The following is a 27,625-nucleotide window of genomic DNA, read 5'->3' as shown; positions in this document are numbered from 1 at the left end:
CTGTCTTCTTCGTTGACAACTACGTAGTCAGGGATATCAAATGGTCCCCTGGTTCAATGACTCCTTTCATTTCTGACTGAAGACTGGGCAGGTGCTATGTTGGGTTGTAGACTTTGTTCTTATGAGGCTATTCCATCAAACAAAAGCACAGGCCATTTTCTATAGAGGCGTAATATGTTTGGAAACCTAAATCCTCTCCTCTCCGCCTCACAAGTAGAGAGGGGGGGGTGCTATTTCTTTAACAAGGTGTTTTAGACACCATGACGTCACCGCTGTAGACTCTGTCCACCCGAAAAGGAGTGTACATACTAGTCTAAATGCATTAGGATCCTAGCTGCCAGAGGGATTTTAAACTCGACAGTAACGATAACGCATAGTGTTTTAGCCTACATATATATATATCCCTCTGAGGAATTAATCCTCAACGGCGACATCTGCCGCGTCAAATAACATCTTTACGCAACGCTTCCTGTCGCCTGTCAATGTCGCCTAGTGGAGCAGGGATCAGAGTCTCTCTGCAATTCATTATTTATTTATTTTTTGAAGGCGAAACTTTAGCCTATTCCGGTTACTGAACGTTTGAAGACATTTGGAACGTAGAGTTGAAATAATCCCATTGGAACATAAAGCTATAACCGAAGTCGCATCCTTCTGAGCGGTGAGTAGACGCGCGTCCAACCTCTCTAGTCACACACACACTGATGTGATGCAGCGAGCTGTTTGAGTTGAGCCTGATGGACATAGAGACGTATTCAACCGCATATCATTGATTGTCTTGTGTCATGGTCATTTGGATATTCATGTAGAATTACCTTTATGTACATATATTATGGTAATGAAGTAAAGTATTTCTTAAATATCTATTTTTTGGGGGGGGGGGGGGGACGTTCCCTTTTTGACGACAGACAGCGTGCGGTTTTATTGACTAATTTAACAAGGAGTGATTATGGTACATTAAACGGTGCGGATGTGTGTCCTAGATGAGGTCATATCCCTACGGAAAATGAAGATCATTTTGGCGGCTCTACATTCATGTATCGCCAGCCCTTTAGTCCAGATGGGATGGCAGGGGTGGGGTGACTGCATGCCAGGGGATTTTGACTGACAACAAAACATGACCTTTTAATGTGCACATTGCACGACAAAACATCACTGAACACCCAGCAGCACAACGTTTAATTTGGGGGGAGATTACATTGTAGCGTGGCCTGTTACAAAATAGCCTACAAGAGCAATGGCATGCTCTTGTAAACATCCTAGCTCATGCTAAAAGCAGGGATACACAATTGTTCAGGTTAATAATATGACTTTTTCCTCTGGTTTTTGTAGGGTTTCGACTCGAACTGAAACGCTTTGAAAACTCTGTGTTCTGCGTGGACGTTTGTTCCTGTCTCGCCCCATTCCGCCTAGTCGCAGCAGATGGAGGGTTGCTGAGAGCAGGGAATGAGATAAGCATCTTTTCACTCGTCGAGGCAGCATCCTAACGAACAGCTGCAGCAGCTCGCTCCCTCTCTCCATCTCACTCTCTCCCGTACGCCGGAAAGAACGGAACGGAACACTATTTTACCAACAAGGACCTTCCTTATTCGGTAGATTCAACGAATTTTATGATTTGCAACCTAGCTTTAAATTATATTTGCATGGTTGTAACCTCGATGATGGTCTTGCTATCGGCACCAAGGGGAGAGATGTAAGCTGATTCGTTGGAGGTGGGTTGTAGCGGTAGCAGCGCTGTGCTGACTGACAAAGCGACAGACCGACAGAGCGAGGAGAGCAGAGGAGCTGTCCATAGACTGGTGGTGCTGATGCGGCGGCTCTGAGAAAAGCAGAGAAACCGAGCATGGCTGCTGGGAAGTTACTGCTCTACGCCGGCCTGTCCCTCTCTCTGTGCGCCCTAGGAATGCTAGCGGTGGCAATCTGTTCCGACCACTGGTACGAGACTGACGCGCGGAGGTATCGGGAGCGCTGTCGGAGCTTCTCCAGCCGTAAGAACCCAGGCTTTATCTACATCCCCAACAACAGCCTACCTCTGCGGGCCAGCCGCTCCAGACTGGACCGCTGGGAGGACAAGCTGCTCCTAGCCCGGAACAGAAGGCAGCTGTTCGCTATGTCCGCCGCGGACGAGTGTAGTAGGCAGTACAACTCCACCAACATGGGACTGTGGAGCAAATGCCACCGACTGGGCTTCGACCAGGACATAGAAGACCTCATTCGCAAAGGTAAGAGAGAGAAAACGTATAATACAGTACAGAATTGGATACAATAAGACAGTAGGCCTATACTGTTACATTATGGGAGTCTAATATGTGTGTCGTCTATGTGTTTACCTAACCAAACATCAAGACACTCTGAATATTGCTCATATTGGGAAATTATAAAATAGTCTTTCTTGGTTGACCGTTGTTAGTTGTGCTCTTCACAAACCCCCTGGCGAGACAATTAGGCTCCAGAAAAATCATATTATTCACGTTCTTATGAATCTCTCTCTCTCTCTCTCAGAGAGAGCGTGGTCAGATAGAGAGACGTCACCGCCACCTCTGTAATGCTGGATTCAAATGGCCTTTAGCTGAGTCGTGTGTGTCATGTTGTAGGAGGAGAGTACAGGCTATCATTTGAGGCTGATGCACCATGGCAACACACAGCTCTGATCCAGTAGATGCTAGGCCTGCTGCTTGCTGTAGCTACGGCTCCATTCTCACATCTACTACCTCTCTGTGTGTGTCTACCTCTCTCTGTGCTCTACCTCTTTCTGTGTCTTTACCTCTCTCTGTGTCTCTACCTCTCTATGTGTGTCTACCTCTCTCTCTGTGTGTGTGTCTACCTCTCTCTGTGCTCTACCTCTCTCTGTGTCTTTACCTCTCTCTGTGTCTCTACCTCTCTATGTGTGTCTACCTCTCTCTCTGTGTGTGTGTCTACCTCTCTCTCTCTATGTCTCTACCTCTCTCTGTGTCTCTACCTCTCTCTGTGTCTCTGCCTCTATGTCTCTACCTCTCTCTATGTCTCTACCTCTCTCTGTGTCTTTACCTCTCTCTCTGTCTCTACCTCTCTGTGTCTCTGCCTCTCTGTGTCTCTACCTCTCTCTCTGTGTCTCTACCTCTCTCTCTGTGTCTCTACCTCTCTCTCTGTGCCTCTACCTCTCTCTCTGTGTGTCTCTACCTCTCTATGTGTGTCTACCTCTCTCTCTCTCTCTCTCTGTGTGTGTGTCTACCTCTCTCTCTCTCTCTCTCTCTCTCTCTCTCTCTCTCTCTCTCTTCTGTGTCTACCACTCTCTCGCTCTCTGTGTCTCTACCTCTCTCTCTGTGTCTCTACCTCTCTCTCTGTGTCTCTACCTCTCTCTGTGTCTCTACCTCTCTCTCTCTGTGTGTGTGTGTGTGTGTGTGTGTGTGTGTGTGTGTGTGTGTGTGTGTGTGTGTGTGTGTGTGTGTGTGTGTGTGTGTGTGTGTGTGTGTGTGTGTGTGTGTGTGTGTGTGTGTGTGTGTGTGTGTGTGCCTGCCTTTGTGTGTGTGTCTTCCCCCTCCCCGTGTGATGCTGTGGGATGCTATATCCTCCTGAACCTCACACTGTAAATAATGATGATGTCACCACTTCCTGTCTTGTGGGCTAGGCCGGTCCTACCACACTATGAGGAGGGAGACTCAGACCTCTTAAAAGACGACTCCCCTATCCACAATATATTAGGAAGCTGTGGTTCTCACATGTAGACCTGGGGTTGTATCATATCATTACCTATTATACCCTAGCCGTAGGTCTACCTCATTATGAAGAGAGACTGTTACACCCTAGCCAGTAGGTCTACCTCATTATGAAGAGAGACTGTTACAACCTAGCCTGTAGGTCTACCTCATTATGAAGAGAGACTGTTACACCCTAGCCTGTAAGTCTACCTCATTATGAAGAGAGTCTGTTACACCCTAGCCTGTAGGTCTACTTCATGAAGAGAGACTGTTACACCCTAGTCAGTAGGTCTACCTCATTATGAAGAGAGACTGTTACTACCTAGCCTGTAGGTCTACCTGATTATGAAGAGAGACTGTTACACCCTAGCCTGTAGGTGTACCTCATTATGAAGAGAGACTGTTACACCCTAGCCTGTAGGTCTACCTCATTATGAAGAGAGGAGACTGTTACACCCTAGCCTATAGGTCTACCTCACTATGAAGAGAGATTGTTACACCCTAGCCTGTAGGTCTTCCTCATTATGAAGAGAAACTGTTACTCCCTAGCCTGTAGGTCTACCTCATTATCAAGAGAGACTGTTACACCCTAGCCTGTAGGTCTACCTCACTATGAAGAGAGACTGTTACACCCTAGCCTGTAGGTCTACCTCATTATGAAGAGAGACTGTTACACCCTAGCCTGTAGGTCTACCTCATTATGAAGAGAGACTGTTACTCCCTAGCCTGTAGGTTTACCTCCTTATGAAGAGAGACTGTTACACCCTAGTCTGTAGGTACCTCACTATGAAGAGAGGTTGTTACATCCTAGCCTGTCTTCTACCTCACTATGAAGAGAGACTGTTACAACCATGCATGTAGGTCTACCTCACTATGAAGAGAGGCTGTTACATCCTAGCCTGTAGGTCTACCTCACTATGAAGAGAGACTGTTACATCCTAGCCTGTAGGTCTACCTCACTATGAAGAGAGACTGTTACATCCTAGCCTGTAGGTCTACCTCACTATGAAGAGAGACTGTTACATCCTAGTCTGTAGGTTGACCTCATTATGAAGAGAGACTGTTACTCCCTAGCCTGTAGGTTGACCTCATTATGAAGAGAGACGGTTACTCCCTAGCCTGTAGGTCTACCTCATTATGAAGAGAGACTGTTACTCCCTAGCCTGTAGGTCTACCTCATTATGAAGAGAGACTGTTAAATCCTAGCCTGTAGGTCTACCTCATTATGAAGAGAGACTGTTACACCCTAGCCTGTAGGTCTACCTCACTATGAAGAGAGACTGTTACTCCCTAGCCTGTAGGTCTACCTCACTATGAAGAGAGACTGTTACACCCTAGCCTGTAGGTCTACCTCACTATGATGAGAGACTGTTACACCCTAGCCTGTAGGTCTACCTCACTATGAAGAGAGACTGTTACTCCCTAGCCTGTAGGTCTACCTCACTATGAAGAGAGGCTGTTACACCCTAGCCTGTAGGTCTACCTCACTATGATGAGAGACTGTTACACCCTAGCCTGTAGGTCTACCTCATAATGAAGAGAGACTGTTACTCCCTAGCCTGTAGCTCTACCTCACTATGAAGAGAGACTGTTACTCCCTAGCCTGTAGGTCTACCTCACTATGAAGAGAGACTGTTACTCCCTAGTCTGTAGGTCTACCTCACTATGAAGAGAGGCTGTTACATCCTAGTCTGTTGGTCTACCTCACTATGAAGAGAGGCTGTTACATCCTAGCCTGTAGGTCTACCTCATTATGAAGAGAGGCTGTTACACCCTAGCCTGTAGGTCTACCTCACTATGAAGAGAGGCTGTTACAGCCTAGCCTGTAGGTCTACCTCATTATGAAGAGAGACTGTTACACCCCTAGCCTGTAGGTCTACCTCACTATGAAGAGAGACTGTTACTCCCTAGCCTGTAGGTCTACCTCACTATGAAGAGAGACTGTTACACCCTAGCCTGTAGGTCTACCTCACTATGATGAGAGACTGTTACACCCTAGCCTGTAGGTCTACCTCACTATGAAGAGAGACTGTTACTCCCTAGCCTGTAGGTCTACCTCACTATGAAGAGAGGCTGTTACACCCTAGCCTGTAGGTCTACCTCACTATGATGAGAGACTGTTACTCCCTAGCCTGTAGGTCTACCTCACTATGAAGAGAGGCTGTTACATCCTAGCCTGTAGCTCTACCTCACTATGAAGAGAGACTGTTACTCCCTAGCCTGTAGGTCTACCTCACTATGAAGAGAGACTGTTACTCCCTAGCCTGTAGGTCTACCTCACTATGAAGAGAGGCTGTTACATCCTAGTCTGTAGGTTTACCTCACTATGAAGAGAGGGACACTCACTCAGACCTCATCCTTCGACTTAGATAACAGTGTCACCCGTACACTCTTAGGGGGAAAAAAGGTGCGAAGTAAAACCATCCAGTGTTTTTTCGGTATGTCCTTATAGGCCCTATAGTCTACAGATGAGGGTTAAACCCACATGAACACCAAAAAGGTGTTTTTACCTAAAACCCTCTCTTTAGGGTTCTTCAGAGATGATCAGCATCGTCAGTTATATTCAGAGCTGTGTTGCTGATTATCTAATAAATACTGTATTAAGGTATTTTGGATGTGAATTATATGCCAAGCTTGTGAACATTATTTTGTGTTGGGGTTGTCATAATTGCATGGTTATTCAATTGTAGAATATTGAAAATACTTTTTCTTAAATGTTGTACATTAAGTCATGGTTTTAAAACAATGATGATCATATTTAAAAAAAAAACTGTGGCACTTATATACCAATGCTTCAACCTATTCCCCTTTATGAAGTGTTCCACCAGCCTCTGTAGCCTTTAAACATGTATTATTTATGACAATAAATTACACACATATATATATATATATATTACACTGAGTGTACAAAACATGATCCATCTCATCTGTAGACTAGGACACATCTATAGAGACCTGGTCTAAAGTAGTGCACTAGAAAGACAATAAGGTACCATGTCTCATCTGTAGACTAGGACACATCTATAGAGACCTGGTCTAAAGTAGTGCACTAGAAAGACAATAAGGTGCCATGTCTCATCTGTAGACTAGGACACATCTATAGAGACCTGGTCTAAAGTAGTGCACTAGAAAGACAATAAGGTGCCATGTCTCATCTGTAGACTAGGACACACATCAACATGTGTGCTATTCATACAGGCTCTATGCAGAGTTGACTGTTGTATATGACTATAACCATTGAGTGTAACCATTCATTCCCAACGTCCAAATGTTTATTCATCGTTCTGTTGATCAATCATGAGTAAACTCTTCTCTGGAGAAGAAGCTGGTCTCTGTTCTATGGCGTGGATGTGTGGTTGCTATCCAGTCACCTGGCATTGGCCCGGCTTTTGACCGAGGTTACTGTCCACCATTAGTGTGTGTGTGTGTGTGTGTGTGTGTGTGTGTGTGTGTGTGTGTGTGTGTGTGTGTGTGTGTGTGCGTGCGTGCGTGCGTGCGTGCGTGCGTGCGTGCGTGTGTATTTGTGCATCTCAGCATCTGTGTGTCAGTGAGTGTGTGGAATGGGGAGTGAAGCTTTCAGATGTGTGGCCCTTTCAGGCAGCTTCCATAGTCTTGATGACTTGTCATCTGCAGTAATGGGCACCTGGCCTCAGACCTTGCTGTGCTTAGCAAGCTAATGAATGGAGGACTCACACAGTACAGCCCTGATCCAACCTAATGTCCCAAACTGGAAACTGGAACCTCTAACCCGGGCAGTTTGACTGGAAACTGGAACCTCTAACCCGGGCAGTTTGACTGGAAACTGGAACCTCTAACCCGGGCAGTTTGACTGGAAACTGGAACCTCTAACCCGGGCAGTTTGACTGGAAACTGGAACCTCTAACCCGGGCAGTTTGACTGGAAACTGGAACCTCTAACCCAGGCAGTTTGACTGGAAACTGGAACCTCTAACCCAGGCAGTTTGACTGGAAACTGGAACCTCTAACCCGGGCAGTTTGACTGGAAACTGGAACCTCTAACCCAGGGCAGTTTGACTGGAAACTGGAACCTCTAACCCGGGCAGTTTGACTGGAAACTGGAACCTCTAACCCGGGCAGTTTGACTGGAAACTGGAACCTCTAACCCGGGCAGTTTGACTGGAAACTGGAACCTCTAACCCGGGCAGTTTGACTGGAAACTGGAACCTCTAACCCAGGCAGTTTGACTGGAAACTGGAACCTCTAACCCAGGCAGTTTGACTGGAAACTGGAACCTCTAACCCGGGCAGTTTGACTGGAAACTGGAACCTCTAACCCAGGCAGTTTGACTGGAAACTGGAACCTCTAACCCGGGCAGTTTGACTGGAAACTGGAACCTCTAACCCGGGCAGTTTGACTGGAAACTGGAACCTCTAACCCGGGCAGTTTGACTGGAAACTGGAACCTCTAACCCGGGCAGTTTGACTGGAAACTGGAACCTCTGACCCGGGCAGTTTGACTGGAAACTGGAACCTCTAACCCAGGCAGTTTGACTGGAAACTGGAACCTCTAACCCGGGCAGTTTGACTGGAAACTGGAACCTCTAACCCGGGCAGTTTGACTGGAAACTGGAACCTCTAACCCAGGCAGTTTGACTGGAAACTGGAACCTCTAACCCAGGCAGTTTGACTGGAAACTGGAACCTCTAACCCGGGCAGTTTGACTGGAAACTGGAACCTCTAACCCAGGCAGTTTGACTGGAAACTGGAACCTCTAACCCGGGCAGTTTGACTGGAAACTGGAACCTCTAACCCGGGCAGTTTGACTGGAAACTGGAACCTCTAACCCGGGCAGTTTGACTGGAAACTGGAACCTCTAACCCGGGCAGTTTGACTGGAAACTGGAACCTCTAACCCGGGCAGTTTGACTGGAAACTGGAACCTCTAACCCAGGCAGTTTGACTGGAAACTGGAACCTCTAACCCGGCAGTTTGACTGGAAAACTGGAACCTCTAACCCGGGCAGTTTGACTGGAAACTGGAACCTCTAACCCAGGCAGTTTGACTGGAAACTGGAACCTCTAACCCAGGCAGTTTGACTGGAAACTGGAACCTCTAACCCAGGCAGTTTGACTGGAAACTGGAACCTCTGGCCCGGGCAGTTTGACTGGAAACGAATGGGTAGACTCACTATGGCTGCTAGCCAGTCCACCCATTATGCCACCATAGACCTGAATGGGGAGGCTCGTTCTATTCTATGTGTACGGTCAGATCCCTGTGCTTTTGTAGATTACTTCACAGGCTTGGTAATGATGTCGGTATGTCAGAGGAGCTTTACTGTAGTTGCTGTCTATAAGGGAGCTCCAGCTGTTAATGATTCTGAAGCCAGACACTCTTCTTCCCTCACCGGGGTATCAGGGATCCTACATCCTCCTCTCTCTATCGCTGCATCCCCCCCCCAGCCTTCACCATCCTTCCATTCGTTCTCCTATCCTCCATAACCATGGACTGTTTCATATTCTTGAGTCTCTGTCAAGCCATGTTGTGATTTTATAGAGCTGTTGTAGAACTGAGCTGAGCCAGACTCTAAATGGTATTCTATCCTTTATCTACCAGTGCTGCTTTCCCTAGCACTGTCTACACAGCTAGTTACAGAGAGTTAGTGTGTAATTTATTTGTTAGTGATAGGTCATCAGCTCTCTGTCTGTGTGTGTGTGTGTGTGTGTGTGTGTGTGTGTGTGTGTGTGTGTGTGTGTGTGTGTGTGTGTGTGTGTGTGTGTGTGTGTGTGTGTGTGTGTGTGTGTGTGTGTGTGTGTGTGTGTGTGTGTGTGTGTGTGTGTGTGTGTGTGTGTGTGTGTGTGTGTGCGCGCGCGCAGGGTTATTATCCGGAAAGCTGGCATATGTCTGCATGGAGATATTCTGCTGACGAGACTGGGCACGACATCTCTTCCTGGAGGACCCACACTCCTCTATTGCTCTGTAGTGTTGTCACTCTATTCTATCTTTCTATTGTTCTGTCACTCTATTCTATTGTTCTATAGTTCTGTCACTCTATTTTATTTTCTATAGTTCTGTCCTCTTTCTATTGTTCTGTAGTTCTGTCACTCTATTCTATTGTTCTATAGCCCCCTTTTTATTGTTCTATTCTGTCACTCTAATCTATTGTTCTATAGTTCTGTCACTCTATTCTATTGTTCTATAGTTCTGTCACTCTATTTTATTGTTCTATAGTTCTGTCACTCTATTCTATTGTTCTATAGTTCTGTCACTCTATTCTATTGTTCTATAGCTCCGTCACTCTATTTTATTGTTCTATATTTCTGTCACTCTAATCTATTGTTCTATAGTTCTGTCACTCTATTCTATTGTTCTATAGCTCCGTCACTCTATTTTATTGTTCTATATTTCTGTCACTCTAATCTATTGTTCTATAGCTCAGTTACTCTATTCTATTGTTCTATAGTTCTGTCACTCTATTCTATTGTTCTATAGCTCTGTCACTCTATTCTATTGTTCTATAGTTCTGTCACTCTATTCCATTGTTCTATAGCCCCGTCACTCTATTTTATTGTTCTATATTTCTGTCACTCTAATCTATTGTTCTATAGTTCTGTCACTCTATTCTATTGTTCTATAGTTCTGTCACTCTATTCTATTGTTCTATAGCTCTGTCACTCTATTCTATTGTTCTATAGCTCTGTCACTCTATTCTATTGTTCTATAGCTCCGTCACTCTATTTTATTGTTCTATATTTCTGTCACTCTATTCTATTGTTCTATAGTTCTGTCACTCTATTCTATTGTTCTATAGCTCTGTCACTCTATTCTATTGTTCTATAGTTCTGTCACTCTATTCTATTGTTCTATAGCTCTGTCACTCTATTCTATTGTTCTATATTTCTGTCACTCTAATCTATTGTTCTATAGTTCTGTCACTCTATTCTATTGTTCTATAGTTCTGTCACTCTATTCTATTGTTCTATAGCTCTGTCACTCTATTCTATTGTTCTATAGCTCCGTCACTCTATTCTATTGTTCTATATTTCTGTCACTCTATTCTATTGTTCTATAGCTCTGTCACTCTATTCTATTGTTCTATTGCTCTGTCACTCTATTCTATTGTTCTATAGCTCTGTCACTCTATTCTATTGTTCTATAGCTCCGTCACTCTATTCTATTGTTCTATAGCTCTGTCACTCTATTCTATTGTTCTATAGCTCTGTCACTCTATTCTATTGTTCTATAGCTCTGTCACTCTATTCCATTGTTCTATTGCTCCGTCACTCTATTTATTGTTCTATTGCTCTGTCACTCTATTCTATTGTTCTATTACTCTGTCACTCTATTCTATTGTTCTATAGCTCCGTCACTCTATTCTATTGTTCTATAGCTCTGTCACTCTATTCTGTTGTTCTATAGCTCTGTCACTCTATTCTATTGTTCTATAGCTCCGTCACTCTATTCCATTGTTCTATTGCTCCGTCACTCTATTCTATTGTTCTATTGCTCTGTCACTCTATTCTATTGTTCTATTGCTCTGTCACTCTATTCTATTGTTCTATAGCTCCGTCACTCTATTCTATTGTTCTATAGCTCTGTCACTCTATTCTGTTGTTCTATAGCTCTGTCACTCTATTCTATTGTTCTATAGCTCCGTCACTCTATTCTATTGTTCTTTGCCGTCACTCTATTCTATTGTTCTATAGCTCTGTCACTCTATTCTATTGTTCTATAGCTCTGTCACTCTATTCTATTGTTCTATAGCTCCGTCACTCTATTCTATTGTTCTATAGCTCCGTCACTCTATTCTATTGTTCTATAGCTCAGTTACTCTATTCTATTGTTCTATAGTTCTGTCACTCTATTCTATTGTTCTCTCTACTTATAGCTCTGTCACTCTATTCTATTGTTCTATAGCTCTGTCACTCTATTCTATTGTTCTATAGCTCAGTTACTCTATTTTATTGTTCTTCATTCTGTCACTCACCAAGAAAGAGAGGGAAGGAGAGAGAGAGAGAGGGAGAGAGAGAGAGGGAAAGAGACGGAGGGAGAGAGAGAAAGAGGGAGTGAGGGGGAGAGAGAGGCAGAGAGAGGGAAAGGGTGAGAGAGAGGGAAAGGTAAAGAAAGAGGGTGAGAGAGGGAGAGAGAGAGAGGGAAAGAGAGTGAGGTATGGGTTGAAAGAAGGCTTGAGCATCAGTCTGCCCAGGTGTGGAAAGCAGAGAGCATCAGTCTACCCAGGTGTGGAAAGCAGAGAGCATCAGTCTACCCAGGTGTGGAAAGCAGAGAGCATCAGTCTACCCAGGTGTGGAAAGCAGAGAGCATCAGTCTACCCAGGTGTGGAAAGCAGAGAGCATCAGTCTACCCAGGTGTGGAAAGCAGAGAGCATCAGTCTACCCAGGTGTGGAAAGCAGAGAACATCAGTCTACCCAGGTGTGGAAAGCAGAGACCAGTGAGCAGAGAGCATCAGTCTACCCAGGAGCCTCCCATCTGAGGCCTACTGAGGCCTAAGGCGAAGCCTGGGATTGGATTACCATGCTCCCTAGGGAACCCATGTCTCCACTGGTGGAGTTAAATTGGACACCCTGTGAGGGAGGGCCAACCCTCCACAGCTCGCTGCTACTGAGACTCCAGTGCTTGAGGTGATCTAGTAGACACCCACTAGTGGGGATTAGGGTTAATCCTTAATGGATTTATTGATAGTAATTTCATTCTAATTTGTTATGATCGTGATTGGCAGTGCATTGTGAGCTTTGGGTGATTCCTCCCTTTCCCTTCCCCTCACCCTACCATATTCCTTGTTGTAGTTACATACACTGAATGTTGCCTGTGTTTTAGATGGATTTGTGACTATGTGTTGTTCTTACTGGAGATGTAGTGTGGAGCCTAGTGGACATAGCAAGGTTCCCTTCACGAGAACTGGAGCTGGAAACGGAATTATTTATCTCATTACTGGCCCTGTTGTACCTCATTCCTGGCCCTGTTGTACCTTGTTCCTGGCCCTGTTGTACCTTATTCCTGGCCCTGTTGTACCTTATTCCTGGCCCTGTCTGTTGCACCCAGCAACCTAAACCAAGACAGCTATGGCCACAGCCAATGATATAAACATGAATACTGGTGTCTATGGCCACAGCACTGGCACCCGGCCTTCTCTTTCTGTTTTTCTCTTTACTCGACCTCATCACCTGCCCAACATCAACACATAACCCCCCCCCCCCGGATACACACAGCATGAGAGAGATCAAAGGGCATTTTCAATCAAAGACAGCCTGAGTATTATGAGTGAGTTCTGTTATCGTCTAACGGTACGTCTCCAACCGATACTGTAGATACAATGTGTTGAATGATTTAGTCAAACACTAGAAGACCAGCGGGACTCATTTTGACTCACAAGTCTAAGTCACGTCCCATACGTCCTTAACTTTTTTTTTTTTTAATAAGTCTATTTTTGTTTTTTAACTGACTTGCCTAGTTAAATAAAAATACATTTCTACACTCCATCTCTGGCTCTAATGAGAGAAGGAGAAGGGGGAGAGAGAGAGAGAAGGGGGAGAAAGAGAGAGGGAGAGAGAGATTGAGAGTGAAAGAGAAGGGGGAGAGAGAGGGAGACAAGTAGAGAGAGGGAGAGGAAGAAGACAGCAGCAGCTGCAAGGGGAGGAAATTACTCTCTTTCCTTTTCTCTGTCCTTCTCCCACTCCTTTACAGTCTCCACTTCTTCTGTATCTCTGTCCTTCTCCCACTCCTTTACAGTCTCCACTTCTTATGTATCTCTGTCCTTCTCCCACTCCTTTACAGTCTCCACTTCTTATGTATCTCTGTCCTTCTCCCACTCCTTTACAGTCTCCACTTCTTCTGTATCTCTGTCCTTCTCCCACTCCTTTACAGTCTCCACTTCTTCTGTATCTCTGTCCATCTCCCACTCCTTTACAGTCTCCACTTCTTATGTATCTCTGTCCATCTCCCACTCCTTTACAGTCTCCACTTCTTCTGTATCTCTGTCCTTCTCCCACTCCTTTACAGTCTCCACTTCTTCTGTATCTCTGTCCTTCTCCCACTCCTTTACAGTCTCCACTTCTTATGTATCTCTGTCCATCTCCCACTCCTTTACAGTCTCCACTTCTTATGTATCTCTGTCCTTCTCCCACTCCTTTACAGTCTCCACTTCTTATGTATCTCTGTCCTTCTCCCACTCCTTTACAGTCTCCACTTCTTATGTATCTCTGTCCATCTCCCACTCTTTTACAGTCTCCACTTCTTATGTATCTCTGTCCATCTCCCACTCCTTTACAGTCTCCACTTCTTCTGTATCTCTGTCCATCTCCCACTCTTTTACAGTCTCCACTTCTTCTGTATCTCTGTCCATCTCCCACTCTTTTACAGTCTCCACTTCTTATGTATCTCTGTCCTTCTCCCACTCCTTTACAGTCTCCACTTCTTATGTATTCCTGTCCTCGTCTTCCTCTCATGCTATCATTGTCTTTCTGTGTCTCTCAGACTGTGTCGTGCTCTTGTTCTCTCTCTCTCCTTTTCTCCTCTCCTACTTTCTACCTTTGATTCCAACCTACCCTTTAATACACTATGTAGACACATTCAGTCTCCCTCGCTTTCTCCATCTCTCCACCTCTCCCCCGCTCTCTCTATCTTTCCACCTCTCCCCAACTGTTTCCACCTCTCCATCTCTCCACCTCTCCCCCGCTCTCTCTATCTTTCCACCTCTCCACCTCTCCACCGCTCTCTCTATCTTTCCACCTCTCCATCTCTCCACCTCTCCCCCGCTCTCTCTATCTTTCCACCTCTCCATCTCTCCACCTCTCCCCCGCTCTCTCTATCTTTCCACCTCTCAGGCTAAAGTGTCATATGAGCATGACATTGCCATGGTGACAGGATTTCTAGAGAGAATTGTGATGAGTGTTGGTTGGTTGGTTGGTTGGAGCTGTCTTCATCATGTTTTCATTGTACTGTAAGATGTTTTTTTATAGTAGTATCAGATATTATATTAGTAGAAACAGATGTTATATTAGTAGTCTAATATGTTATATTAGTAGTCTAATATGTTATATTAGTCTTATAACATGTTATATTAGTAGAATAATATGTTATATTAGTCTTATAACTTGTTATATTAGTAGTATAACATGTTATATTAGTAGTATAGCATTTTATATTAGTAGTATAACATATTATATTAGTAGTATAGCATGTTATATTAGTAGTATAATATGTTATATTCGTATTATAATATGTTATATTAGTAGTATAATATGTTAAATTAGTAGTATAATATGTTATATTAGTATTATAATATGTTATATTCGTATTATAATATGTTATATTAGTATATGTTAAATTAGTAGTATAACATGTTATATTAGTAGTATAATATGTTATATTAGTAGTATAACATGTTAAATTAGTAGTATAATATGTTATATTAGAAGTATAATATGTTATATTAATAGTATAATATGTTATATTAATAGTATAATATGTTATATTAGTAGTATAACATGTTGTAAGTCGCTCTGGATAAGAGTGTCTGCTAAATGACTTAAATGTAAAAATGTAAATGTAGTATAATATGTTATATTAGTAGTATAATATGTTATATTAGTAGTATAATATGTTATATTAATAGTATAATATGTTATATTAATAGTATAATATGTTATATTAGTAGTATAACATGTTATATTAGTAGTATAATATGTTATATTAATAGTATAATATGTTATATTAATAGTATTATATGTTATATTAGTAGTATAATATGTTATATTAGTAGTATAATATGTTATATTAGTAGTATAATATGTTATATTAGTAGTATAATATGTTATATTAATAGTATAATATGTTATATTAGTAGTATAATATGTTATATTAGTAGTATAATATGTTATATTAGTAGTATAATATGTTATATTAGTAGTATAATATGTTATATTAGTAGTATAATATGTTATATTAATAGTATAATATGTTATATTAGTACTATAACATGTTATATTAGTAGGCTAACATGTTATATTAGTATTAGCAAACGGCTATATAGTGTACCACCCCTCTAGGGCCCATCAGTCTCTACCTACACTACTCTGTCTAGGGCCCATCAGCCATTACTCTTTACCGAAGTGAAATTAAATGTTAACGAGTTACACACAGTATCCCGTTTCAGCCAGTTTCAGTGTATTGATGGGCTACACAGTCAGGGGCTAATTGAGCTCTTTTGGATAAAAGACAGTTTATTTAACATAACAATCCACCTCTCTCATCAGACGACACCCTGTCCCTGCCAAGACCCTGTTTACTCCACCTTCCTCCTCCACCTCTTCCTCTCCTTTGATCAATGGCTCATCAGAGAGCTTGGATCACATGAGAGAGAGAGAGAGAGAGAGAGAGAGAGAGAGAGAGACAGAGAGAGAGAGAGAGAGAGAGAGAGAGAGAGAGAGAGAGAGACAGAGAGAGAGAGAGAGAGAGAGAGAGAGAGACAGAGAGAGAGAGAGAGAGAGAGAGAGAGAGAGAGAGAGAGAGAGAGAGACAGAGAGAGAGAGAGAGAGAGAGAGAGAGAGAGAGAGAGAGAGAGAGAGAGAGAGAGAGAGAGAGAGAGAGAGAGAGAGAGAGAGAGAGATCAAGCCCTTATTGAACTAACCCAAAGACTGACTGACCTTCTTGTTAAAGAGAGACAGATATAGAAGGAGAAAAAGACTGAAAGGGAGAGAGAGAGGAGGACGGTTTATTTGAATGAAGAGACTTTGTGAGGAGTGCAGCTGTCTCCTTGGATAGATGGACCTTTTAAAGCCTAGTCATAAAATACATAAAGGATGTCCTACAGAGCAGTTGAATGTATTCAGTTGTGCAACTGATTCCCTTTAACATGTGTTGGACCAGACCTAGCCTTAGTGAGGATGATTATAGTATAGCTGATAGGAAGCTAATGTTAGCTCAGCTTAGACCAGACCTAGCCTTAGTGAGGATGATTATAGTATAGCTGATAGGAAGCTAACGTTAGCTCAGCTTAGACCAGACCTAGCCTAGCCTTAGTGAGGATGATTATAGTATAGCTGATAGGAAGCTAATGTTAGCTCAGCTTAGACCAGACCTAGCCTTATTGATGATTATAGTATAGCTGATAGGAAATTAACATTAGCTCAGCTTAGACCAGACCTAACCTTGGTGAGGATGATTATAGTATAGCTGATAGGAAGCTAACATTAGCTCAGCTAAGACCAGACCTAGCCTTAGTGATGGTTATAGTATAGCTGATAGGAAGTTAACGTTAGCTCAGCTTAGACCAGACCTAGCCTTAGTGATGATTATAGTATAGCTGATAGGAAGTTAACGTTAGCTCAGCTTAGACCAGACCTAACCTTAGTGAGGATGATTATAGTATAGCTGATAGGAAGCTAATGTTAGCTCATCTTAGACCAGACCTAGCCTTAGTGATGGATATAGTATAGCTGATAGGAAGCTAACGTTAGCTCAGCTTAGACCAGACCTAGCCTAGCCTTAGTGATGATTATAGTATAGCTGATAGGAAGTTAACGTTAGCTCAGCTTAGACCAGACCTAGCCTTAGTGAGGATTATAGTATAGCTGATAGGAAATTAACATTAGCTCAGCTTAGACCAGACCTAGCCTTAGTGATGATTATAGTATAGCTGATAGGAAGCTAACGTTAGCTCAGCTTAGACCAGACCTAGCCTTAGTGATGATTACAGTATAGCTGATAGGAAGTTAACGTTAGCGCAGCTTAGACCAGACCTAGCCTTAGTGAGGATTATAGTATAGCTGACAGGAAGCTAACTTTAGCTCAGCTTAGACCAGACCTAGCCTTAGTGAGGATGATTATAGTATAGCTAATAGGAAGCTAACGTTAGCTCAGCTTAGACCAGACCTAGCCTTAGTGATGATTATAGTATAGCTGATAGGAAACTAACGTTAGCTCAGCTTAGACCAGACCTAGCACTTAGTGAGGATGACTATAGTATAGCTGATAGGAAGCTAACGTTAGCTCAGCTTAGACCCGACCTAGCCTTAGTGAGGATTATAGTATAGCTGATAGGAAGCTAACGTTAGCTCAGGTTAGACCTCTTCTGAGCCTAGCTTCTGCTCCTCTCTCTCACATTATGAATGATGTCCTACAGAGGAGCATTAACTAGCAGAGGTGTTCTTCATAAGACAGGCTTCTGTTTCTCTCCAACAAATATCCCACTGAACGATCCCCCATCTGCAACCAGCAGATTTAAATAAACAATCTGTGTGAGTGAGAGGTGGTGGGTGACGACATTATCTGCTAGGGAGAGAGAGAAAGAGAGAGACATATAGCAGAGAGAGAAAGAGAGAGAGAGAGAGAGAGATATGGACAGAGAAAGAGAGAGAGAGAGAGAGAGATATGGACAGAGAGATATGGACAGAGAGAGAGGGAGAGATATGAACAGGGAGAGAGGGAGAGATATGGACAGGGAGAGAGTGAGAGATATGGACAGAGAGAGAGGGAGAGATATGGAAAGGGAGAGATATGGACAGGGAGAGGGAGAGATATGGACAGAGAGAGAGGGAGAGATATGGACAGAGAGAAAGGGAGAGATATGGACAGAGAGAAAGGGAGAGATATGGACAGAGAGAGAGGGAGAGATATGGACAGGGAGAGGGAGAGATATGGACAGGGAGAGGGAGAGATATGGCCAGGGAGAGGGAGAGATATGGACAGGGAGAGAGGGAGAGATATGGACAGAGAGAGGGAGAGATATGGACAGAGAGAGAGGGAGAGATATGGACAGGGAGAGGGAGAGATATGGACAGGGAGAGAGGGAGAGATATGGACAGAGAGAGGGAGAGATATGGACAGAGAGAGAGGGAGAGATATGGACAGAGGGAGAGGGAGAGATACGGACAGGGAGAGAGGGAGAGATATGGACAGGGAGAGATGAACAGGGAGAGAGGGAGAGATATGAACAGGGAGAGAGGGAGAGATATATACAGGGAGAGGGAGAGATATGGACAGGGAGAGAGGGAGAGATATGGACAGGGAGAGAGGCAGAGATATGGACAGAGAGAGAGGGAGAGATGTGGACAGAGAGAGAGGGAGAGATGTGGACAGAGAGAGAGGGAGAGATATGGACAGAGAGAGGGAGAGATATGGACAGGGAGAGATATGGACAGGGAGAGATATGGACAGGGAGAGAGGGAGAGATATGGACAGGGAGAGAGGGAGAGATATGGACAGAGAGAGAGGGAGAGATATGGACAGAGAGAGGGAGAGATATGGACAGGGTCAGATATGGACAGGGAGAGGGAGAGATATGGACAGGGAGAGAGGGAGAGATATGGACAGAGAGAGAGGGAGAGATATGGACAGGGAGAGAGGGAGAGATATGGACAGAGAGAGAGGGAGAGATATGGACAGGGAGAGAGGCAGAGATATGGACAGAGAGAGAGGGAGAGATATGGACAGGGAGAGAGGGAGAGACATGGACAGAGAGAGGGAGAGATATGGACAGAGAGAGAGGGAAAGATATGAACAGAGAGAGAGGGAGAGATATGGAGAGGGAGAGAGGGAGAGATATGAACAGGGAGAGAGGGAGAGATATAGACAGGGAGAGAGGGAGAGATATGGACAGGGAGAGAGGGAGAGATATGGACAGGGAGAGAGGGAGAGATATGGAGAGGGAGAGAGGGAGAGATGTACAGGGAGAGAGGGAGATATATGGAGAGGGAGAGAGGGAGAGATATGGACAGGGAGAGAGGGAGAGATATGGAGAGGGAGAGAGGGAGAGATGTACAGGGAGAGAGGGAGAGATATGGAGAGGGAGAGAGGGAGAGATATGGAGAGGGAGAGAGGGAGAGATATGGACAGGGAGAGAGGGAGAGATATACAGGGAGAGAGGGAGAGATGTGGAGAGGGAGAGAGGGAGAGATATGGACAGGGAGAGAGAGAGATGTGGAGAGGGAGAGATATGGAGAGGGAGAGATATGGAGAGGGAGAGAGGGAGAGATATGGACAGGGAGAGAGGGAGAGATATACAGGGAGAGAGGGAGAGATGTGGAGAGGGAGAGAGGGAGAGATATGGACAGGGAGAGAGAGATGTGGAGAGGGAGAGATATGGAGAGGGAGAGATATGGAGAGGGAGAGAGGGAGAGATGTGGAGAGGGAGAGAGAGGTGGAGTGAAGAGAAAATATCCTCATCCATGGTTTGCGTTGTCATGGTAACTCTGATCTCCTGTTTGACAGATGTTATGTTGGAGTATTGTGTTGGCAGGGGCCGGGCCGCGCAGAGACTGTGTGTGTGTGTGTGTGTGTGTGTGTGTGTGTGTGTGTGTGTGTGTGTGTGTGTGTGTGTGTGTGTGTGTGTGTGTGTGTGTGTGTGTGTGTGTGTGTGTGTGTGTGTGTGTGTGTGTGTGTGTGTGTGTGTGTGTGTGTGTGTGTGTGTGTGTGTGTGTGTGTGTGTCTCAAACAAGCAATCAAAATCCCCTTCTGGAGATGATGACAGAAGTGGACAGACCACAGTGTTACAGTCCCATCATACAAAAGGTTCTGTTGACATGTCGCAGGCCATTCCCTCTGACTGTTATAGTCAGGTGCTTCTGTCTGTGTTCAACAGAGACACAGTCCTGCTGTTCTAGCAGTGGGATCGTCTTCTTCTCTACCCAGATGGGATCTTCAGATCAACATAGGAATAAACCCTTTATCTAAACCCCTAAAACGGATTTCCCTAGCAACCCAGTCAATTCGACATGCAACCTGACACAGTCCTTCCTCCTCTCATCCCTCTCTCCTCTCTTCCTCTGTTTCATCCTCTCCTCTCATCCCTCTCTCCTCTACTCTCCCTCCATCTTCTTCTCTCACTAGCGGATTCCTCTCACAGCTGCACCTCTCTCTCGTGACTGACTGTTCAGAGGGAATTAGCAGGAAAAGAGAGATGAAAGAGGGAGGAGAGGGAGAGGACAGAGGAAGAGAGGGAGGAGAGGGGGAGGACAAGGGACAGAGAAGAGAAAGGGAGGAGAGGAGGAGGAGAGAAGAGGAGAGAGGAAGAGAGGAGAGGAGAGAGGAGAGGATGAAACAGAGGAAGAGAGGAGAAAGGGAGGAGAGGACAGAGAAAGAGAGAGGAGAGGGAGGAGAGGACAGAGAAAGAGAGAGGAGAGGGAGAGAGGGAGGAGAAGACCAAGGAAGAGAGGAGAGAGGGAGGAGAGGACAGAGAAAGAGAGAGGAGAGGGAGGAGAGAACAGAGAAAGAGAGAGGAGAGGGAGAGAGGGAGGAGAAGACCAAGGAAGAGAGGAGAGAGGGAGGAGAGGACAGAGAAAGAGAGAGGAGAGGGAGGAGAGAACAGAGAAAGAGAGAGGAGAGGGAGAGAGGGAGGAGAGGACCAAGGAAGAGAGGAGAGAGGGAGGAGAGAAGAGGAGAGGAGGGGGAGGAAAAGAGGGGGAGGACAGAGGAAGAGAGGGAGGAGAGGACAGAGGACTAGAGGAGAGGAAGAGAGGAGAGAGGGAGGAGAGGACAAAGTAAGAGAGTAGAAGGGGAGGAGGGGACAGAGGAAGAGAGGAGAGAGGGAAGGGTGGAGAGGAGAAGACAGAGGGAGAGAGGGACGAGATAAGAGGAGAGGACAGAGGAAGAGAGGAGAGGGAGGGAGGGAGGGAGGAGGATGAGAGGACAGAGGACAGAAGAGAGAGGACAGAGAGGAGAAGAGAGGACAGAGGAGAGAGGGAGGAGAGGACAGAGGAAGAGAGAAGAGAGGAGAGGGAGGAAAGGAGTGGACAGAGAAAGAGAGGAGAGAGGGAGGAGAGGAGAGAGGGAGGAGAGGGGGAGGAGAACAGAGGACAGAAGAGAGGAGGGGGAGTAGAAGAGAGCGGGAGGACAGAGGACAGAGGACAGAGGAAGAGATGAGGGAGGAGAGGACAGAGGAAGAGTGGAGAGAGGGAGGAGAGATATGACAGAGGGAGAGAGAAAGGAGAGGAGAGGAGAGGAGAGGAGAGGAGAGGAGAGGAGAGGAGAGGAGAGGAGAGGAGAGGAGAGGAGAGGAGAGGAGAGGAGAGGAGAGGAGAGGAGAGGATGATTAGGATGTGTAGAGATGAGCTGTAAAGTGGAGGTTAAATAGGACTACGTGCCAGTGGACACACACTGTATTCTCCAACTGTCAAACACACAGACACACACACTGTATTCTCCAACTGTCAAACACACAGACACACACACTGTATTCTCCAACTGTCAAACACACAGACACACACAGGCAATACTCATATTGTAGACACAAACACTGATGTGCGCACAGAAATCCCCCCACTCACACACATACTGATGGCACATAGGAAAGCACACAAACCCAATTACACACAGCTACACACATCTACAACTACACACATCTACAACTACACACAGCTACAACTACACACATGTACAACTACATACATCTACACACATGTACAACTACACACATTTACACACATGTACAACTACACACAGTTACACACATCTACAACTACACACAGCTACACGCATCTACAACTACACACATCTACACACATGTACAACTACACACAGTTACACACATCTACAACTACACACATCTACAACTACACACATCTACAACTACACACAGCTACAACTACACACAGCTACACACATCTACAACTACACACATCTACACACATGTACAACTACACACAGTTACACACATCTACAACTACACACATCTACATCTACAAACATCTACAACTACACACAGCTACAACTACACACAGCTACACACATCTACAACTACACACATCTACACACATGTACAACTACACACAGTTACACACATCTACAACTACACACATCTACAACTACACACAGCTACAACTACACACAGCTACACACATCTACAACTACACACATCTACACACATGTACAACTACACACAGTTACACACATCTACAACTACACACATCTACATCTACAAACATCTACAACTACACACAGCTACAACTACACACAGCCACATAGAACACACATGCATATTTATGACACACAACATTGTGATTGATGCTGTCTGCCTGTGAGGCAGCTTTAATGAAAGGCGTGTCATGTGGCTGAGACTGCATCTGCATCCCAAATAACACCCTAGTCTCTATCAGGGCTCTGAGCAGAAGCAGTGCCCTGGGGAATATGGTGCCATTGGTATGCAGGCTGAGCCTGAGAGGTCAGAGAAATGGCTTTGACATTTGAAACATCCGTTGGATCAGGGTAAGTCTCTGACAGCCGGTAATGGGTGTAGATCTGCTCACTGAAATGCCCTGAAACAGCTCCACTGCTTACAGCCTGAAATGGGTGTTGATCTGCTCACTGAAATGCCCTGAAACAGCTCCACTGCTTACAGCCTGAAATGGGTGTAGATCTGCTCACTGAAATGCCCTGAAACAGCTCCACTGCTTACAGCCTGAAATGGGTGTAGATCTGCTCACTGAAATGCCCTGAAACAGCTCCACTGCTTACAGCCTGAAATGGGTGTAGATCTGCTCACTGAAATGCCCTGAAACAGCTCCACTGCTTACAGCCTGAAATGGGTGTAGATCTGCTCACTGAAATGCCCTGAAACAGCTCCACTGCTTACAGCCTGAAATGGGTGTAGATCTGCTCACTGAAATGCCCTGAAACAGCTCCACTGCTTACAGCCTGAAATGGGTGTAGATCTGCTCACTGAAATGCCCTGAAACAGCTCCACTGCTTACAGCCTGAAATGGGTGTAGATCTGCTCACTGAAATGCCCTGAAACAGCTCCACTGCTTACAGCCTGAAATGGGTGTAGATCTGCTCACTGAAATGCCCTGAAACAGCTCCACTGCTTACAGCCTGAAATGGGTGTAGATCTGCTCACTGAAATGCCCTGAAACAGCTCCACTGCTTACAGCCTGAAATGGGTATAGATCTGCTCACTGAAATGCCCTGATACAGCTCCACTGCTTACAGGCTGTAAGCATTGTAAGAGCATGGGCTCTCCAAAAAAAAAAATGTTGGTTGGTTTTTCTTTAGATTTTCTCCTACCATATCTATTGTGTTATAGTCTACTACATTATTTTAACATTTCTACAAACTTCAACTTCTACAAACTTAATTGACTGGCTGTCTGACTGGCTGGCTGTCTGACTGGCTGGCTGTCTGACTGGCTGGCTGTCTGACTGGCTGTCTGACTGACTAGCTGTCTGACTGGCTGTCTGGTGCTATACGTGTGTTTTGGTGTGACGATGAGCTCGTGTTGAAACCCTCTTTGACAGGAGTCATATTGTTACAGACTATACAGGTAGAGCTCCTAGCTGACTGTCTGGTGCTATACGTGTGTTTTGGTGTGACTATGAGCTCGTGTTGAAACCCTCTTTGACAGGAGTCATATTGTTACAGACTATACAGGTAGAGCTCCTAGCTGACTGTCTGGTGCTATACGTGTGTTTTGGTGTGACGATGAGCTCGTGTTGAAACCCTCTTTGACAGAAGTCATATTGTTACAGACTATACAGGTAGAGCTCCTAGCTGACTGTCTGGTGCTATACGTGTGTTTTGGTGTGACTATGAGCTCGTGTTGAAACCCTCTTTGACAGGAGTCATATTGTTACAGACTATACAGGTAGAGCTCCTAGCTGACTGTCTGGTGCTATACGTGTGTTTTGGTGTGACTATGAGCTCGTGTTGAAACCCTCTTTGACAGGAGTCATATTGTTACAGACTTTACAGGTAGAGCTCCTAGCTGACACGTTATGGGCTGGAGTATCCTGAAAGCTTCCTACAATCATCTTTTGTTCATTACCTGGTGGTCTTGAGGCGACATTTACCAATACGTAGATGTTGGTCAATTCCCCCGTTGGCCAGGTCGAAGGTTGCAGTTGTAAATGACAACTTGTTCTCAACTGGCCTACCTGGTTAAATAAAGGTGAAATAATAAAAAAAATTAAAAAGTTGACCTTCTTCGTGTTTCACTATAGCTCCACATTGCATGAGCACTACGACATGGTCATACACGACATGACCAACAGTATGTGGACCACTGCTCTTTGAACGTCTCATTACAAAAATCATGGGAATTTAAAATGGAGTTTGTCCCCCTTTGCTGCTATAACTGCCTCCACTCTTCTGGGAAGGCTTTCCACTAGATGTTGGAACATTGCTGCTATAACAGCCTCCACTCTTCTGGGAAGGCTTTCCACTAGATGTTGGAACATTGCTGCTATAACAGCCTCCACTCTTCTGGGAAGGCTTTCCACTAGATGTTGGAACATTGCTGCTATAACAGCCTCCACTCTTCTGGGAAGGCTTTCCACTAGATGTTGGAACATTGCTGCGATAACAGCCTCCACTCTTCTGGGAAGGCTTTCCACTAGATGTTGGTACATTGCTGCTATAACAGCCTCCACTCTTCTGGGAAGGCTTTCCACTAGATGTTGGAACATTGCTGCTATAACAGCCTCCACTCTTCTGGGAAGGCTTTCCACTAGATGTTGGAACATTGCTGCAGGGGGACTTGCTTCCATTCAGCCACAAGAGCATTAGTGAGGTCGGGCACTGATGTTGGGCGATTTGGGCTGACTCGCAGTCGGTGTTCCAATTCATCCCAAAGGTGTTCGATGAGGTTCAGGTCAGGGCTCTGTGCAGGCCAGTCAAGTTCTTCCACAACGATCTCGACAAACCATTTCTGTATGGACCTCGCTTTGTGCACGGGGGCATTGTCATGCTGAAACAGGAAAAGGCCTACCCCAAACTGTTGCCACAAAGTTGGAAGCACAGAATCGTCTAGAATGTCATTGTATGCTGTAGCGCTAAGATTTCCCTTCACTGGAACTAAGGGGCTAGAACCATGAAAAACAGCCCCAGACCATTATTCCTCCTCCACCAAACTTTACAGTTGGCACTATGCATTGGGGCAGGTAGCGTTCTCCTGGCATCCGGCAAACCCAGATTTGTCCGTCGGACTGCCAGATGGTGAAGTGTGATTCATCACTCCAGTGAACGTGTTTCCACTGCTCCAGAGTCCAATGGCAGCAAGCTTTACATCACTCCAGCTGACGCTTGGCATTGCGAATGGTGATCTTAGGCTTGTGTGCGGCTGCTCGGCCATGGAAACCCATTTCATGAAGCTCCCAACGAACAGTTCTGGTGCTGATGTTGCTTCCAGAGGCAGTTTGGTACTCGGTAGTGAGTGTTGCAACCGAGGACAGACAATTTTCAGCACTCGGTGGTCCCGTTCTGTGAGCTTGTGTGGCCTACCACTTTGCGGCAGAGCCGTTGTTGCTCCTAGGTGTTTCCACTTCATAAGAACAGCACTTCCAGTTCACCGGGGAAGCTCTAGCAGGGCAGAAATTTGACGAACTGACTTGTTGGAAAGATGGCATCCTGTGACGGTGCCACGTTGAAAGTCACTGAGCTCTTCAGTAAGGCCATTCTACTGCCAATGTTTGGTTATGGAGATTGCATGGCTGTGTGCTCGATTGTTTTCACCTGTCAGCGACGGGAGTGGCTGGAATAGCTGAATCCACTAACTTGAAGGGGTGTCCACATACTGCTGTATATATAGTGGATGAAGGGGTATCCACATACTGCTGTATATATAGTGGATGAAGGGGTGTCCTCATACTGCTGTATATATAGTGGATGAAGGGGTGTCCACATACTGCTGTATATATAGTGGATGAAGGGGTGTCCTCATACTGCTGTATATATATATAGTGGATGAAGGGGTGTCCACATACTGCTGTATATATAGTGGATGAAGGGGTGTCCACATACTGCTGTATATATAGTGGATGAAGGGGTGTCCACATACTGCTGTATATATATATAGTGGATGAAGGGGTGTCCACATACTGCTGTATATATAGTGGATGAAGGGGTGTCCTCATACTGCTGTATATATAGTGGATGAAGGGGTGTCCTCATACTGCTGTATATATATATATATATATAGTGGATGAAGGGGTGTCCACATACTGCTGTATATATATATAGTGGATGAAGGGGTGTCCACATACTGCTGTATATATAGTGGATGAAGGGGTGTCCACATACTGCTGTATATATAGTGGATGAAGGGGTGTCCACATACTGCTGTATATATAGTGGATGAAGGGGTGTCCACATACTGCTGTATATATAGTGGATGAAGGGGTGTCCACATACTGCTGTATATATAGTGGATGAAGGGGTGTCCACATACTGCTGTATATATAGTGTATGAAGGGGTGTCCACATACTGCTGTATATATAGTGGATGAAGGGGTGTCCTCATACTGCTGTATATATAGTGGATGAAGGGGTGTCCACATACTGCTGTATATATAGTGGATGAAGGGGTGTCCACATACTGCTGTATATATAGTGGATGAAGGGGTGTCCACATACTGCTGTATATATAGTGTATGAAGGGGTGTCCACATACTGCTGTATATATAGTGGATGAAGGGGTGTCCTCATACTGCTGTATATATAGTGGATGAAGGGGTGTCCACATACTGCTGTATATATAGTGGATGAAGGGGTGTCCTCGTACTGCTGTATATAGTGGATGAAGGGGTGTCCACATACTGCTGTATATATAGTGGATGAAGGGGTGTCCACATACTGCTGTATATATAGTGGATGAAGGGGTGTCCACATACTGCTGTATATATATATAGTGGATGAAGGGGTGTCCACATACTGCTGTATATATAGTGGATGAAGGGGTGTCCACATACTGCTGTATATATAGTGGATGAAGGGGTGTCCACATACTGCTGTATATATATATAGTGGATGAAGGGGTGTCCACATACTGCTGTATATATAGTGGATGAAGGGGTGTCCTCATACTGCTGTATATATAGTGGATGAAGGGGTGTCCTCATACTGCTGTATATATATATATATATAGTGGATGAAGGGGTGTCCACATACTGCTGTATATATATATAGTGGATGAAGGGGTGTCCACATACTGCTGTATATATAGTGGATGAAGGGGTGTCCACATACTGCTGTATATATAGTGGATGAAGGGG

General features: G+C 44.9%; 1 protein-coding gene across 1 annotated transcript in view; it reads left to right on the top strand.

The window, feature by feature from the left end:
- Nucleotides 1–264: 264 nt before the first annotated feature.
- Nucleotides 265–27,625, top strand: part of LOC123743794 (transmembrane protein 178B) — a 206,981-nt gene continuing 179,620 nt past the window's right edge. The window contains exons 1-2 of the mRNA XM_045722371.1: nt 265–658; nt 1,330–2,219. Coding sequence (XP_045578327.1) covers nt 1,841–2,219 — 379 coding nt within the window. The 5' untranslated portion in view covers nt 265–658; nt 1,330–1,840. The remainder of the gene's footprint in view (nt 659–1,329; nt 2,220–27,625) is intronic.

Source organism: Salmo salar, chromosome ssa07 (assembly GCF_905237065.1).
Source record: "Salmo salar chromosome ssa07, Ssal_v3.1, whole genome shotgun sequence".
In the NCBI taxonomy this organism is placed as follows: Eukaryota; Metazoa; Chordata; class Actinopteri; order Salmoniformes; family Salmonidae; genus Salmo; species Salmo salar.
The sequence above is the reverse complement of the archived record's forward strand: the minus strand, read 5'-3'. Positions and strand labels throughout refer to the sequence as shown.